Below are 17,744 nucleotides of genomic sequence, written 5' to 3'. Positions count from 1 at the left end.
GCTGCCAAATTGGAATTTAGAATTTCTCGTCGTGCAGTATTTAAAGGAAATCAGAACAATTATTGACACCAGAAAGAGAGAGGAGACAGCAGCCAATGAAATCACCAGATATAACGTCAAGTTTGACTTTCGAGTAGTGTCATCAGCGAAGTCTTTGAACTCTGACAGATCTGGAAAGCTGTCGGAAATGACAACATTGAGTGTAACTGTCGATGAGTATGAAGGTTGTCCGTTATCTTTTATTAAGACAACTAATCGTTGTTTCAGAGTGTCTTTGTCTGTAACGTCTCGCAAAGTCTTTATTTCCCCATTGTGAAGCCCTATGCTGAACAGCCCTTGTTCTGTAACCTTATTTAGTTCGTATGAAAGCCACGCGTTCTGACCAGAGTCTGCGTCCACAGCCACCACCTTGGTCACAAGATAACCTGCTTGGGCTGCTTGAGGCAGCATCTCAAACACCACCGACACGTCGCTTTGTACCGGGTATAAAATCCGAGGTGCATTGTCATTCTGATCTACTACAAAGACTTTTACTGTCACGTTACTGCTTAGTGGCGGGGACCCGCTGTCTTGGGCCTTAACATTAAACTGGAACTCCCTCAGCTCCTCATAATCCAAAGAGCGCAACGGAAAGATATCGCCACTCTCTGAGTTTATGGAAACATATGATGACAATGGTTGTGCCATAATTGTCTCTCCAAAAAGAGAATATGTAACACGTGCGTTTTGGTATTTATCCAAATCTTTCGCTTTTAAAGAGATAATTGGCGTTCCTCTAGCATTGTTTTCCTTTATATACACCGTATATGACGCTTGCTCAAACATCGGTGGGTTATCATTGACATCTGAAACCATTAAATTAATAGAATTTGTGCTGGAGAGAGAAGGGATTCCGTTATCGGTTGCTGTAATTGTTATATTGTACTCTGGATCTGTTTCCCGATCTAATGAGTTATCTGTTATCAAATTGAAATAGTTTTTACCAGAAGAAATTAGTTTAAAAGGCAACACCTCTGGGATAGAACACTGAACTTTTCCATTTTCTGCGGAATCTTTGTCAGAAATGCTTATGAGAGCTACAACTGTGCCGAGTAATGCATCCTCGGGGACTGACTTAGACAAAGATGTGAACGATATTAAAGGAGCATTATCATTTAAATCTACGATTTCAACCAGAACCTTGCAATGGGATGCCAGACTCCCTCCGTCTTTCGCTTGTATATCCATTTCAAAAGCCTTTTCATATTCAAAATCTATTTCTCCTGCTACTCTGATTTCCCCAGTACTGCTTTCTATATAAAACAATGTACGTGCTTTATCAGATACATGCCTGAAAGAATACGTTATATCTCCAAACGAACCTTCATCTATATCAGTCGCGTTTACCCTGATTACCAAAGTGTCTTTGGGAGAATTTTCCATCAAATAGGCTTTGTAGACAGTTTGACTAAACACAGGGGCATTATCATTGGCATCCATAACAATAATATTAATGGTAATAGTACCCGATCTCTGAGGGGTTCCTCCATCAATAGCAGTCAATATTAAACTGAACAGAGCCTGCTGCTCTCTATCCAATGCTTTCTCTAGTACCAGCTCCCCGTAGTTTGATCCATGAGCTCGTGTCCCTATATCTAAGAGAAAGTGATCATTCTTGCTTAGTTTATATGAATGAATGGAATTGGAACCAACATCGGGATCGTGTGCGCTCTCTAGTGGGAATCTCGCTCCTGGCAATGTTGACTCTGATATTTCAAATGTTATTTCATTTTCTTGGAAACTGGGATGATTATCATTTATATCTTGAACCTCCAATGCAACGCTGTAAAACTTAATTGGACTGTCAAGTATAATCTGAAATTCTAATGTACATACAGAAATCTGCGCACACAGTTCTTCTCTGTCAATTCTTTCATCCACAAACAATATCCCAGTGTTCACATTCAGCTGACAGTATTGACCCTTCCCTTCCGAAACTACACGGGCATTTCTAGCAGCAAGCTGTTTAACATCTAATCTCAAATCAAGTGCTACATTTCCGATGAATGACCCTTGTTCTCTTTCCTCTGCAATAGAATATCGCAGTTCTCCCCAAACTGTATTTGTTAGAGAAATTATAAAAAGGAACGATAGTACCTGCGTCATTTTCGTCCATTGTCTCTTTTCCAGAGAAATTTCCATTGGACTCGATAAAAAAAGAAGCATCTTTATCGTTTATTTTCTGCTGAAATACCGCTCTTTATATCCAAAGACTTCACTGTTAAGAATAACAGTCGATGAACAGATCTCCAGGCACTTTAATACAAGCGAAACTGCACGGTACTGCTTAGGCTATGCTATGTAAGCCTGTACTGACACAGAGGCTGTGGCAAGCGGCTCTTACATGCAGCCTCACTGAAAAAGCAAGACAGGGTCTGAATAATTTGATTTAGAATCACCTTATTAGACAACAGCGGCACTCAGAGGCTATCCAAGAACAAAACACAATATATACATAACTCAATATATAAATAATATTATTTTGCTAAATGTTCTGTTCCAGTTTAAACAATGTTTATTTACGTTGTTTTAACAGTTTGTTACAAAAAAATTGTAATTTAAAAATTGCCCTGAATCAAATCAGTTTTTAAAAAGAACAAAAACATTTTACAGATAGAGATGTGTTATGCTGCTTATAATACAATCAAGCAATGTCTCGTGTTTTTTAATACATTTATTTAGCAAAATAGCAAAATGATATAATCTATGTAATGCATACAGTGTTGAATAAACTATTAGCGGGTATGCATTGTGGAGAATCTGAAACATAACAACATGGTACCGCTACTACGACTACTACTACGACTACTACTACTACTACTACTACTACTACTACTACTAATAATAATAATAATAATAATAATAATAATAATAATAATAATAATAATAATAATAATAATAATTCAACATGAAATACTGTTTCTATGTATTGCATTTTACATAGTTACACCACGTCGCCAAATGCTATATGCACTCTAATTACTTCGAGTAAGGTTTTCGCTGTCGCAATAATGCAATAATATATATTTTTAAACCCTATCAACGTGCCGAAATACCACAGTGGTAGTTCCATGTGTCACATATTCAAAGAGGAAATATAGCATAGGTTTGAAAGTCAAATTTTAAAAGGCATATTCTGACAATTGGTTTTCTACAAATGCCCTTGATTTCGCTGTTTTATGTTAGTATCACCTCAACAATTACCAAACAGGCTCAACTTAAGTCAAACGTAAATAATGTATAGCATGCATTTCTTACTTCATCCATAATTTAAATATTGTTTATTTTTGTATAAAGGTAGTAAAGTATATGGTATGGTGATTCAAGGCTCACCTGAACATAGACGTTTTCTGTTTTCATATTTCTTCCTTCGCCATCATATAAAATGGTGTTGAAATTCTGTGGATTGATGAGGTCATTCCCAGAATTGTTTTCTGTGCAGGGTTTCACATATTTAAACTCGCTCTTCCCAGAGTCGGATGTTAAACACACCTCGTAGCTGTATCTTTGCTGGAGGGTACCGGTCCCGACGTCCGCGTAGTGTGGAGGGAAATATGAGGTGGGGAGGGCTGGGTAATTTCCATTCGAGCTTTCAAATTGGAATTTAGAATTTCTCGTCGTGCAGTATTTAAAGGAAATCAGAACAATTATTGACACCAGAAAGAGAGAGGAGACAGCAGCCAATGAAATCACCAGATATAACGTCAAGTTTGACTTTCGAGTAGTGTCATCAGCGAAGTCTTTGAACTCTGACAGATCTGGAAAGCTGTCGGAAATGACAACATTGAGTGTAACTGTCGATGAGTATGAAGGTTGTCCGTTATCTTTTATTAAGACAATTAATCTTTGTTTCACAGTGTCTTTGTCTGTAACGTCCCGCAAAGTCTTTATTTCCCCATTGTGAAACCCTATGCTGAACAGCCCTTGTTCTGTAACCTTATTTAGTTCGTATGAAAGCCACGCGTTCTGACCAGAGTCTGCGTCCACAGCCACCACCTTGGTCACAAGATAGCCTGCTTGGGCTGCTCGAGGCAGCATCTCAAACACCACCGACACGTCGCTTTGTACCGGGTATAAAATCTGAGGTGCATTGTCATTCTGATCTATTATAAATACTTTTACTGTCACGTTACTGCTTAGTGGCGGAGACCCGCTGTCTTGTGCTTTGACGTGTATTTCAAATTCTCTGAATTCCTCATAATCAAATGAGCGCAATGCAAATATGTCGCCACTGTCAGTGTTAACTGAAACATAGGACAGTAGTGGCTGTGCTTGGATACCATCTCCATAGACAGAATAAGTAATGTGTGCGTTTTGGTCTGTATCCAAATCTTTTGCTTGCAGTGATAATATTGAAGTTCCTTGACTATTGTTTTCCATTACATACACTGAGTAAGACGTTTGATGAAATGTTGGTGGGTTGTCGTTGACGTCTGAAACTTTTACGTGTATGATTTGTGTAGCGGATAGAGGAGGTAATCCCTTATCAGTTGCTGTTACGGTTATATTGTACTCTGAGTCGTTTTCTCTATCTAATGCGCTATCCGTTATCAATCTGTAATAGTTTTTACCCGATAACACGAGTTTAAAAGGAAGATTGTCTTGAATAGAACATTGAACTTGACCATTATCCCCAGAATCTTGATCAGAAACACCAATTAACGCTACCATTGTCCCGGGCAAAGAATCTTCAGTTATTGAGCTATACAATGATTTCAATGATATTAAAGGAGCATTATCATTTACATCTAAGATTTCAACCAACACCTTACAATGCGATGCAAGATTTCCGCTGTCTTTTGCTTGTATATCCAGTTCAAAAGCTTTTTCAGTTTCAAAATCTATTATTCCTGCTACTCGTATCTCACCAGTATTGGCATCTATATTAAATAACTTACGTGCTTTGTCAGATAAATGCCTAAACGAATATGTTACGTCACCAAACTGACCTTCATCTATATCAGTGGCGTTTATTTTGATTATCAGCGTGTTCATGGGAGAATTTTCATCCAGAGTGGCTTTGTATACAGATTTACTAAACACAGGGGCGTTATCATTGGCATCCATAACTATAATATTAATGTTAATAGTACCCGATCTCTGAGGGATTCCTCCGTCAATAGCACTCAAGATTATACTGAACCCAGCCTTTTGTTCTCGGTCCAATGCTTTCTCTAGAACCAGTTCCCCATAGCTTGTGCCATGGTCCCGAGTGCCTACATCCAAAGTAAAATGATCATTTTTGCTCAGTACATATGATTGAATTGAGTTGGAGCCGACATCGGGATCATGCGCGCTCTCTAGTGGGAATCTTGCTCCAGGCAATGTTGACTCGGGTATTTCGAATGTTATTTCGTTTTCGCTGAAACTCGGAGAATTATCATTTGTATCTTGTATTTCTAACACAATACTATGAAACATAAATGGATTGTCCAGTATAATCTGAAATTCTAATGTACATACAGTGGTCTGCGCACACAGTTCTTCTCTGTCAATTCTTTCATTCACAAACACGATCCCAGTGTTCACATTCAGCTGACAGTATTGCCCCTTCCCTTCCGAAACTACACGGGCATTTCTAGCAGTAAGCTGTTTAACATCTAATCTCAAATCAAGTGCTATATTTCCGATAAACGACCCCTGTTCCATTTCCTCTGAAATAGTATATCGGAGCTCTCCCCAAACCATATTTATAAGAGACATTATAATAAGGATTGCTTGTACTTGCCGCATTTCCGTCCATTGTTCCTTTTTCACAGAACGTTTCCTTAGATTTGATAAAAAGAGAAGCATCGCTATCTGTTATTTTCTTCTTAAATACCTCTCCTTATATCCAAACACAACAATGTTAAGAATAATACTCCATAAACAGATCCCCAGGCACCTTTAATCCAAGCGAAACTGCATGGTACTGTTTAGGCTATGCTAAGCAAGCCTGTACTGACACAGGGACTGAGGCAAGCTGCTCTTATAATCAGCCTCACTGAAAAAGTATGACAGGGTCTGCATATTTGTATCTAGTTACTTTATTGGACAACAGCGGCACTTAGAGGACTTTCCAAGAACCAAACTAGATTTAACAATTCTAATAGAAACAATACATTCAATGACAGACGGTTGGAAATTCCTTTTTTTCTAGATAGATAAATAGATAGACAGAGTTCTTACTTTTTGGAAGACTTTATTTAACAATTAAATATAATACATAAAAACTATATTTTTATATTTTAAAAACTAGGTGTAACCATAAAAACATAGTTCAGATCCACCCAAAGTGAAAATAAGTTACATAAAACACTATCGACACTGCAGTACATAGAGGTCACATTACAGGTGCTCTTCCGGTTTACCATCCTTAACAGCACACATTGTTTACACACCAGGTCTGTTCTAACATTTCTACATTAGGCATTGCTTTATAGAAATTAAAATCCAGTTTAGCCCGTGCTAAAACAAGCATTCTAAAAATGACCATACGATCATGATTTAAAAAGCCATTTATTTTGTTTTGCCTGCTTTTTAAAATTGCTAGCTTGGCCTGTCGAATAATACAATTCACCAGCTGGATTGAGTACTTTCTATTTTTGCTATAATTAAATCCAAAAGAAAATAAACACCTCAGAGTAAAGAAAATCCAATCCAACAAGCTATCCCTTCAGAGCAGCAAACAAAGGTTTTCATCTGGTGCAGTATACAAAAGAAAATGGTAAACAGTTTCTCTCTGTGAGAAGAATGGACAGGAGTCTGTCACCCCCTCGTTTATGACGCTCACAAAGGAGTTAACAGCAAAGATGGTATGCAAGATTCTCCACTGCAGATCCCCCAATCTTATTGACACTGCTGCCGTATACAGGGTTCTCCAAGCTGGAGCTATCTGTCGCGCCACCCCAGCCTCTCTCTCTCCAGTGTCCACAGTCCACAAAAAATACTGTAGCCTTGGAAAGTGTGAATAGCAATGGAATATGGTTTCTCTCCTATGACCGAAAATATCAGAAACCCCTTGCTAAATAACAGTAAGAAAATAGTTAGTGGCCTTAACAGTATGTAAAACTCTCCTCTATAAGTTCTGCAGTGGTGGCTTTATACGGAGATCCCAGCCTAGAACAAACGCCTCATCCACAATATATACTTATTTTAAATTAATACAAATGCAAAATAGTTTTTTATGACTATATAATAACATAATATGTTGTTATTTTTTCTTTAGCTTTTTCAAGTATCTCTTGCAATGCTAATCTAAGATAAATTTGACAATTGACACATTCCCTTTTATTATAGAATCCAGCAGCTGTCTAATCCATTTTTATGAAGATCAAACTGTACTTTATGAATACAAGCAAACTTTGAAAACGTGTCTTTTACACACTCACTCTCTCTCTCTCTCTCACACACACACACACACACACACACACACACACACACACACACACACACACACACACACACACAACGTTGTGAATACGTCCTTGTAAATTAAATCAGTTAGCATTAGCCTGATCTATCATCTGAATATTCTCACATTTTAATGCCAGTGCTTCTGCGTGCCGGGTAGTTCTTCTCATCCCCTCTTTCAGCACCTGGACAGCTCCTTCATCCTTGCTATTACTATTAAACTGATGGAAATTCGTAAAAGGAAAATCCTTTCAAAGTGGTGGTCCAGAGTAAAGAGAAAACATGCTTTTAATTTAATACCAAGCAGACGGTGATCACATCATCATTTGGAACAATTTCTTTCTTTCCATGTGCTTTCCATGGGCCAGAACCAGTCTGGTGCCGGATGAAAATGAGGTTGAAAGGAGCCAGTGAAACAACATGTGTATAATAATAATAATAATAATAATAATAATAATAATAATAAGTTCTCATTTCCCCCAAATCACTTTTTTAAAAGTTTTATTATTACGTTATCACTAAAGCGACAGAATAAAAAAGTATACAGACTGGACCACGTTGCCCATATTTCCCCTATTAACTGGAAGTCCAGCTACAGCCAAGAGGGATATATTTATGATCTAGCACGAGCACCAAGCGAATCCACTGCATACAGTCATACTTCATCACAGCACATTGAATACATTGTACTGATAATACGTTGCTTAAATGTTTTCATGCTTACCTGGAGATAGACTTGTCCGCTATTCGAATCGGGTGCGTCGTGACCATACAACATTGTGTTAAAGTCCCCTGGACTTTTGAGATTAGCCCGTGCATCTTTTTCATTGCGAGGTCTGATATACTTAAATTCGCTCTTCCCTGAATCTGTAGTCAGACAGACCTCATAACTGTATCTTTGTTGTAGGGTGCCTGTCCCAACGTCAGCATAGTTTGGTGGAAGATATGAAGTGGGAAGAGCAGGGTCATTTCCATTTGACGTTTCAAACAAGAATCTAGAATGTCTCGTTTTGCAAAATTTGAAGGAAATTAGAACAATTATTGAAACCAAGAATAGTGAAGTAACAGCAGACAGAGCGATAACTAAATATAAAGTCAAGTTTTTATTGGGGTTGGTTTCGACGGGATCTTTGAACTCTGAAAGGTCTGGTAATCTGTCTGAAATGATTACATTCAGCGTAACAGTAGCCGAATAAGAAGTCTGCCCGTTGTCTTTTACTAATACAACCAATCTTTGTTTCAGAATATCTTTTTCTAAAACGTCACGTGTAGCCCTCAGTTCCCCATTGTGAACACCTATGCTGAATAATCCTTGTTCTGTTGCTTTTGTCAGGTGATAGGAAAGCCATGCATTCTGTCCAGAGTCCGCGTCAACAGCTACAACTTTTGTCACCAGGTAACCAGCTTTAGCTGACTGTGGCAACATTTCAAAGATCATCAAGGCGTCGCTTTGAACCGGATACAGAATCTGAGGTGCATTGTCGTTCTGGTCTACAACAAACACTTTCACAGTTACGTTGCTGCTAAGTGGCGGGGACCCACCGTCTTGTGCTTTGACATACATTTCAAAATTTCTAAACTCCTCATAATCAAATGAGCGCAATGCAAATATATCGCCACTGTCCGAGTTGATGGAGACGTACGATGATAAAGGTTTTCCTTGGATATCGTCTCCATAGATGGAATATGTCACGCGAGCGTTTTGACCTGAGTCCAAATCTTGTGCTTTCAGAGTCATGATTCGTGTTCCGTGTGCATTGTTTTCTGTTAAGTATGCAGAGTATGATGCCTGCTGAAAAGTAGGCTGGTTGTCATTAACATCTGAAACGGACACCCGTATGACTTGAGTGCTAGACAGAGGAGGTGATCCCTCATCGGTTGCAGTGATGGTTATATTGTACTCCGAATCTCTTTCTCTGTCTAGTGCATTATTCGTGATCACATTATAATAGCTCATATCTGATAAAGTAAGTTTAAATGGGAGATTGTCTGTGATGGAACACCTAACGTTACCATTTTTATCAGAATCTTTGTCATGGATGCTTATGAGTGCTACCATCGTACCAGGTAATGAATCTTCAGGGACTGAACTAGACAATGATTTCAACGATATTACAGGCGCATTGTCATTTAAATCGGCGATTTCAATTAACACTTTGCAGTGCGAAGTTAGACTTCCGCTGTCTTTTGCCTGTATTTCTATATCATAACCTTTAGCAGTTTCAAAATCCACTTTTCCTTGTACTCGTATTTCTCCAGTTTTAGGATTTATAGCAAACAACTGGCTTGATTTATCAGTTGCGTGTCTAAAAGAATACGTCACCTCGCCAAACGAACCTTCATCTGGGTCAGTTGCATTTACTCGGATTACTAAAGTATCTTTAGGAGCGTTTTCAGCCAACATAGCTTTGTATACAGCTTGATTAAACACAGGGGCGTTATCATTGGCATCCATAACTATTACATTTATTTTGATTGTGCCCGATCTTTCAGGCATTCCCCCATCGATAGCACTCAGTACTAACGAAAGATCAGCCTGTTTTTCTCTGTCCAGTGCCTTTTCTAGAACTAACTCAACATACATACTTCCATGAATGCGGCTGCGTGTTTCTAATTTAAAATGCTCGTTTTTGCTAAGTCTGTAAGATTGAAGAGAATTGGAGCCGATGTCAGGATCATGCGCGCTCTCTAGTGGGAAACTAGCTCCTGGCATTGATGTCTCGCTTATTTCCAATATCATTTCATTTTCGTGAAACCTAGGTGGATTATCATTAATATCTTGTATTTCTACTAAAATGTTTTTGAATGTATAGGGAGTGTCCAGTACTATCTGGAATTCTAAAATGCATGCTGAAGTCTGTTGACACAGTTCTTCTCTATCAATCCTTTCATTCACAAACAAAATCCCGGTATTCAAATCCAACTGGCAATACTGTCTTCCCCCTTCTGAAACAACACGAGCATTCCGAGCAGTGAGCAGTTTAACATCTAATCTCAAATCAAGACCAACATTTCCAACAAATGATCCGCGTTTCATTTCCTCTGGAATAGAATATCGTAGCATTCCAAAACCTGTGTGCGTCAAAGACAGAACAAAGATTAAGCATTGTACTTGCCTTTTGTGTGTCCATTTCCCTTTTGCCGACAGAAGAAAAAAAAATGCATTATTCTTGTTTTTTGCACTGCTAAAATATCCTTTATATATCCAGTGTCATAAAAAAAATGCAGCGGGTTTCAGCATATAACCAAGCGAAGCAAAACGGTACTATTCTCTGTATCCAAACCGTGTCTTCACTGACACACGGACTTCATTCCCTGTTCTCTCAGACTGCCGTGCACTGCGTTATAGCTGCACAGTGAAACATTCTTATTAGTATCGCCTTACTAGACAACAGCGACGCTAAGAGTCAAAGATAGAAACTACAAAATGTCTTTAAAAATTGGTAATGGTGTATAAATTAATAGAGCAATACAATATAAAAAATCTATTTTAACTAGGCTTTGAACTAAGCCTTCTACAAACCAACCCCCAGTATTCGGGTTCAGCTGGCTGTACTGCACTCCCTTCTGAAACAACACGGGCATTGCGAGTTGCCAGCTGTTTAGCATCTAATCTCAAATCAGTTGCAATGTTTCCAACAAATGACCCTTGAATCATTTCTTCTGGGATATAATATCTCAGCATTCCAAAAACGATATCAAAGACAGACCAAATAAACACCAATACCATTAATATACAGTACCATTAATATACAATACTATTTATATTAAAAATATGTGTTAATATCACCTAGGGATACTGTGCATATACTCTCCTATTCTGTGATACATATATTGAGTATTTTTATTTGCCACGTAAACGCAGTTGAAACTTGATTTAAAAACTTCCAGCATCAGTGTCTTACAACTGTTGTCACAAAGCATAACAAAACTAGAATTAAGTGACCCATGTAATTAGCTTAAGGATTCCAGTTATTTTGTTAGCACTGGAGTAACATTAATGAAACTAGGACAATCAACCATTAGAATAAATGTCAACCCAAAAAGTGTCGACATATAGATCATTTTAAGTAGGGCATGTGGTAAATATTATATTTGTAAACCTATTTGAATAAGGTAATAAAACATTCACAGACATTTAAGCATTAAAAAACTGAATAGTGCTTACCTGGATGATGTCGTTTTCTTTATTCAAATCGTCTCCATCGGTATCATAGAGCATTGTGTCAAAATTGTGTGGGTCATTTACATTATTCCTTGAAGCGTTTTCAGTGCAGGGTCTGATATACTTAAACTCGTTTTTCCCCGAGTCTGTTGTTAGACAAACCTCATATCGTTGTTGCAGGGTACCAGTGCCTCCAACCTCTGCATAGTTTGGTGGTAAATAAGAGATGGGGAGTGCTGGGTAACTTACACCTGTAGTTTCAAGCAAAAATCTTGAATGTTTGATTTTGCAGAATTTGAGGGACACTAAAGCAATTATGGACACCAGGAAGAGGGATGAAACGGCAACTAATGAAATTACCAAATACAAAGTCAAGTTTGTGTTTTGATCGACTTCATCAGAAAAGTCTTTAAACTCCGATATCTCAGGCATGCTGTCTGAAATAACTACATGCAGTGTAACAGTTGCTGTGTTTGAGCGTTGCCCATTGTCTTTTACAAAGATGACTAATTTATGTTTCAGGGCCTCTTTGTCTGTAACATCTCGTAAAGTCTTAATTTCCCCATTGTGAAGCCCTATGCTGAACAGCCCTGGTTCCATTGCTTTACTTAGCTGGTATGAAAGCCACGCGTTCTGGCCTGAGTCTGCGTCCACAGCCACCACCTTGGTCACAAGATAACCTGCTTTTGCTGATTGAGGCAGCATTTCAAACTTCACTGAGCCGTCACTTTTTGGATATAGAATACGAGGAAAGTTGTCGTTCTGGTCTACAACAAACACTTTCACAGTGACATTGCTGGTAAGCGGTGGGGATCCTCCATCCTGAGCTTTGACGTGTATTTCAAATTCTCTAAATTCCTCGTAATCAAATGGTCGCAATGCAAATATTGCGCCGTTTTCTGAATTTATAGAGACATAAGATGACAAGGGTTTGCCTTGAACATTATCAACGTAGAGGCAATACGAAACATGCGCATTTTGGCCATTATCGAAATCTGTTGCTTTTACAGAAATAATTTGTTTTCCTTGGACATTGTTTTCCATCACATACGTGGTATATAATGTTTTCTCAAACGCGGGTGGGCAATCATTAACATCAGAAATGATGACATTTATATATTTTTTGCTGGATAGGGGCGGGGTCCCTTCGTCTGATGCCGTTATGGTTATGTTATACTCCGAATGTTTTTCTCGATCTAATGCACTATTCGTTATCAGTTTGTAGTTTTTGCCAGCTGTGATAAGTTTAAAAGGTACATTTTCTGAGACAGAGCAGCGGACTCTCCCATTATCCGCTGAATCGTCGTCATGAACATTTATTAGTGCTACCACAGTACCGGGCAAGGAATCTTCAGGTACAGAACTGGACAACGATTTTAAAGATATTACAGGTGGGTTATCGTTTACGTCTAAGATTTCAATATGCAATTTGCAGTATGAAACTTGGCCTCCACTGTCTTTTGCTTGTATGCCAATATCATAACCCTTTGTCTTTTCAAAATCTATTTGTCCAGTTGCTGTTATCTCAGCAGTTGCGGGATCGATAGTAAATAATCGACGAGCTTCATCAGAAATGTGATTAAAGGAATAAGTTACTTTGCCAAATGAACCTTCATCAATGTCAGTTGCATTTACTGTGAGTATTAAAGTACCATTTGGAGAATTTTCAACTAGTGTGGTTTTGTATGTAGCTTGACCAAATACAGGGGAGTTATCATTGGCATCTATCACGATTACATGTATATTTATAGTTCCAGATCTACGTGGAATTCCCCCATCAACAGCACTCAGTATTAATACAAGTTCATTCTGCTGCTCTCGGTCCAGAGGCTTTTGTAGCACTAGTTCACAATAGCTAATTTCATGAGCACGTGATTGTATATCTAATATAAAATGTTCATTCTGACTGAGTTCATATGTTTGCAGGGAATTTGAGCCTATATCCGAATCATGGGCGCTCTCTAGTGGAAAGCGTGCTCCGGGCATAGTTGACTCGATTATTTCCAATTCAGTTTCATGTTTTCGGAAAGAAGGTGTGTTATCGTTTATATCCTTAATTTCCACTAAAACGTCGTAAAACATAAAAGGATCATCCAGCACAACCTGAAAATCTAACGTACATTCAGAGATCTGACCACATAGTTCTTCTCTATCAATTCTTTCATTCACAAACAAAACGCCCGTATTTATGTTCAATTCACAATATTCTACTTTCCCTTCTGAAACAACGCGAGCATTTCGAGTTGCAAGTTCCTGTGTGTTTAATCTCAAATCAAGAGCAACATTTCCAACAAATGATCCGTGTTTCATTTCCTCTGGAATAGAATATCGTAGCATTCCACAAACTGTATCTATGAGAGACAGAATAAAGATGAAGGATTGTACCTGCCTTTTTAGTGTCCATTGTGCCCTTTCCTCAGCTTTATCCATCCCTATGAACCGCAAGAGGTGCATTACTGTTGTATTATCCTGTCCACGAAATAGTATGTATATCCAGTTACTATATGTTATAGATAAATACTCCAAAACAGGTTTCAGAAGACGGGTAATCCAAACCAGAGTGGGCAACACAAAATCCGTCTACAGTGCTGTGTGCACTGTGGCAAACTGCTATTTCAGTCTGTCTCACACTGCGCAATAGAAACTAAAGATCTGAGGGTTGTTTGCAAGCTATTTATTACCTTACTGGACAACAGCGGCACTCACAGTCTATTCCAATAACTACACGATTGCTTTTATTGCAAGTACCATTATATTACATTGACTTACTCTTTTTCTATATATGTAATTTTGTTGTGTAATTGTTCAGTTACATTTAATAACTAAATATCATTGTTGCCCATATAAGAATTGCTGTATGATAGAGGCATCGCAATCTATAGTAAAGCAGAGTAAAAGCAGAGTAACGTTTAAGCCAGCATGGTAAATAGCAAGGTGAAGCAGTGGAAAAAACCTTGATAAACCACGATAAAATATCACAGAATCATTGTGCAAACGTGGCAGAAACACAGTAAGCCTATACATGAATGCGCAAATTTCGGTTTAGATGTCGATACTAAAACAATGCCTGTATTTGTCAAACAGCTAATAAAATATTACATTGTAGTAGAAAAATGAACACACACTCTAAAAGAAAACGGCATTATGCATACATATAGACTACTCGGCAGAGATGTGTTAATGTTTAAATGGGAAACGTTTGTATTGAATTGTTTATTTTATGGTATTAATACATGTATTATATTCCACAGGTTAGTATACATAATGAGATAGTTGAAGCGACTGTACAGACATAAAACATTTATAAATCGCAAAAAAGAAAGTATAAGTGTGTCTCACCTGACTGGAGACCTCAAGCCCCTTCTCCATGATGCCAGTGTCCTGTTCATGCAACAATGTCCCAGAGCTCTTTTTACTGCTGGCTTTTTTATTCAGATGCCCTTGAATGTAAGGCTCAAGGAAACTCTTCTTTTCTAGAGTCGCTTGCTAAACAGAACTCGTAGCTGTATATTTGGCGACCCTCTGCCCCGGCATAACTGAGTGATGCATATGAACCGGGGATTGCAGGAAGTGTCGCACTTGCCAGGTCAATCAGCCCAAAGTGCGTGGTCTGGCAGAACTTTAAAGAGACCATCAATACCACCGAAAGCAGAAAAAGAGATGACACTGAAGCCAGTGCTATAATTAAATAGAATGTCAAGTCCGTTCTGTGTTCTGATTCCTCAGAAAAAGCATGCATTTCTGACAAAGCACCTGGCAAGTTGTTTGAAACCGCAACATTAAAGATTACCGAGGCAGACAGAGGCGGTTGTCCGTTGTCCATTACTAGGACAACCAACCTTTGTTTTGTGACGTCTTTGTCAAGAATGTGACGTACTGTCTTAACTTCTCCGTTGTGAACTCCAACAGTGAAAAGCCCCGGTTCTGTGGCCTTCAGCAACTGATACGTAAGCCACGAATTCTGTCCCGAGTCAGCATCGATAGCTACAACCTTGTTGACGAGATATCCTGCAGCTGCGGAACGGGGCACTATTTCTGTCAATGAAGAGCCATCCTCTTGCATTGGATACAACACATTTGGGGCATTGTCGTTCTGGTCTTGTATAAAAATGTTCAAGGTCGCATTACTGCTTAGAGGCGGAGAACCACGATCTTGTGCTTTAACTTGAATTTGTAATTCTTTTAGCTTCTCGTAATCGAAAGATTGCACTGAGTGTATGACACCACTGTCGGAGTTAATGTATACATAGGACGATACAGGCATTCCTTGATACTGAGTATCTACAAGAGAGTAGGAGAGGTGTGAATTTTCACACGAGTCTGGGTCATGGGCCATTACAGTAAAAATAGATGATCCAGGAGGGTTGTTTTCCATTACAGACGCAGTGAATAATGACCTTTCAAATGTTGGAGGGTTGTCATTGATATCCGAAATTTCCAGAAAAATTGTTTTGTTACTGTACAGAGGAGGCGACCCTTTATCAGAAGCAAAAATGGTGATGTTGTACTCTGGTGTTTCTTCCCGGTCAAGAGGGCGATCGGTAACTAAGGTAAAGTAGTTGTTTAAAGTGGATTTTAATTTAAAAGGGAAAGCATGATTAATGACACTACGAACTTGGCCGTTTTCACCTGAATCCAGGTCATGGATGTTCAAAATAGCGATTACAGTTCCATGCGGAGAATCTTCGGGTACAGGACTGGAGAAGGATGTAACAGTTATTCTAGGGAGGTTATCATTGACATCAATTATATCCACAATTACTTTGCAGTGGGTGACAAGTCCCCCACCGTCTTTTGCCTGGACGGCAATATCATAAAATCGTGCTTCTTCATAATCTAGTTGTCCGATTAGACTAACTTCGCCACTCTTGGGATCTACTTCAAAAAGCTTTGGTGGCAGGTCTAAAGTATGGCTGAATGAATATGCTATATCTGCATTAGAACCTTCGTCATCATCCGTTGCTTTCACTGTAATTACGTAAGTCCCTATCTGCGAGTTTTTGTGTAATTTGGCTTGATATATATCTTGAATAAACACTGGCGGGTTATCGTTAGCATCCAAGATAATTATATGTATTTGCTGTGTGCCAGACCTTTGTGGGTTTCCACTATCCACAGCTGTTAGTATTACAGAATACTCATTTTCTACTTCTCTGTCTAAGGAATTTTCCAGCACAATTTCTGCATATTTTCTGCCATCAGATCCAATCTTAACATCCAAAGTAAAATATTTGTTATTAGTTAACGAATAGGTATTGAGGGAGTTAATGCCCACGTCTGGATCATGTGCACCTTCCAGCAAGAAACGCGCTCCTGGCAAAGCTGACTCGCTAATTTCCAACGTCACTGATTGTGCTGGGAAGCTTGGAGCATTGTCATTTATATCCATAATCTCTACAGCAATGCTGTGGATTTCAAGTGGGGTTTCTAACACAACCTCAAACGGCAGGATGCAGGAAGGCATATGCTTACACACGTCTTCTCTATCTATTTTTTCTTTTATAATCAAAACACCAGTGTCCATATTTATGCGAAAATAACGGTCGTTTTTTTCAGAAACAACTCGAGTTTTTCGTGTAGGCAATTTTTTAAGATCTAATTTAAGGTCAATAGCAATATTACCCACAAATGATTCTGGTTTCATTTCTTCGGGAACAGAGTAACGTACATGCCCCAAAACAACAGTTATTATCATATAAATCGTAATGAAAAAAAGAACTTGCCGTATAATACCCCAGTGTCCATTTTCTAAGACAGCTTTTACTCGAACAAATTCCAAATATTTCATATTCGCTCCTCCTAATGATCCGCGATTGCTTAAATACCCAAAGCAGGCGATGTGATCCAGGTCATTTTACAAGAAAACGCTCAATTCAATCTTTAAATAGATCCGTAAAGATCCAAATCTCTAACGTAAATGAAGCAGTTTTCCTGCATATACACTGTATTGGGAGTAAGCTCTCCCTCTCTGACTGCTTTTAATATCATACTAGAGGAAGGTACCGATAACTCTCTGTTTGCTTTTACCAATACCATCGGGCAACAGCGGCACATAGAGAATACACCAATAACTGCTGCTTCATAGTCATATATTTATTTTAAAATTCTGTCTCATATCAATCTTTTTTTTAAAACTATAAACCACAAA

The 17,744-nt window shown here is 38.5% G+C and overlaps 2 protein-coding genes across 7 annotated transcripts in view; both read right to left on the bottom strand.

Moving 5' to 3' along the window:
• LOC117962297 (protocadherin gamma-A11-like) overlaps positions 1-17,744 on the bottom strand; it is a 100,059-nt gene that overhangs the window by 77,469 nt on the left and 4,846 nt on the right. Inside the window, exon 1 of one of the 6 annotated variants that reach the window (XM_034927025.2) lies at positions 14,936-14,980. The exons of 1 other annotated variant lie outside the window; for it this stretch is intronic. In XM_034927025.2, the coding sequence (XP_034782916.1) occupies positions 14,936-14,965 (30 nt within the window). In that variant the 5' untranslated portion in view covers positions 14,966-14,980. Of the gene's footprint in view, positions 1-2,136; positions 2,330-3,372; positions 5,988-8,155; positions 10,559-11,599; positions 14,189-14,935; positions 14,981-17,744 lie in introns of those variants that run through there. 4 more of the 6 variants (XM_058996794.1, XM_034022148.3, XM_034022146.3 and 1 more) reach the window with 4 other exon arrangements.
• Positions 15,051-17,291, bottom strand: LOC117412769 (protocadherin gamma-A11-like). Its single transcript, XM_058996662.1, has one exon. The coding sequence runs from the start codon at positions 17,289-17,291 to the stop codon at positions 15,051-15,053; it is 2,241 nt and encodes a 746-aa protein (XP_058852645.1).

The sequence above is a fragment of the Acipenser ruthenus genome, chromosome 23 (assembly GCF_902713425.1).
Source record: "Acipenser ruthenus chromosome 23, fAciRut3.2 maternal haplotype, whole genome shotgun sequence".
Classification (NCBI taxonomy): Eukaryota; Metazoa; Chordata; class Actinopteri; order Acipenseriformes; family Acipenseridae; genus Acipenser; species Acipenser ruthenus.
Note: the sequence above shows the minus strand (reverse complement) of the source record. Positions and strands in the feature narration are given on the sequence as shown.

What these genes read in the sequence shown, in the direction of transcription:
- LOC117412769 (XM_058996662.1), bottom strand. Translation starts at nt 17,291, where the DNA reads ATGATAATAACTGTTGTTTTGGGGCATGTACGTTACTCTGTTCCCGAA.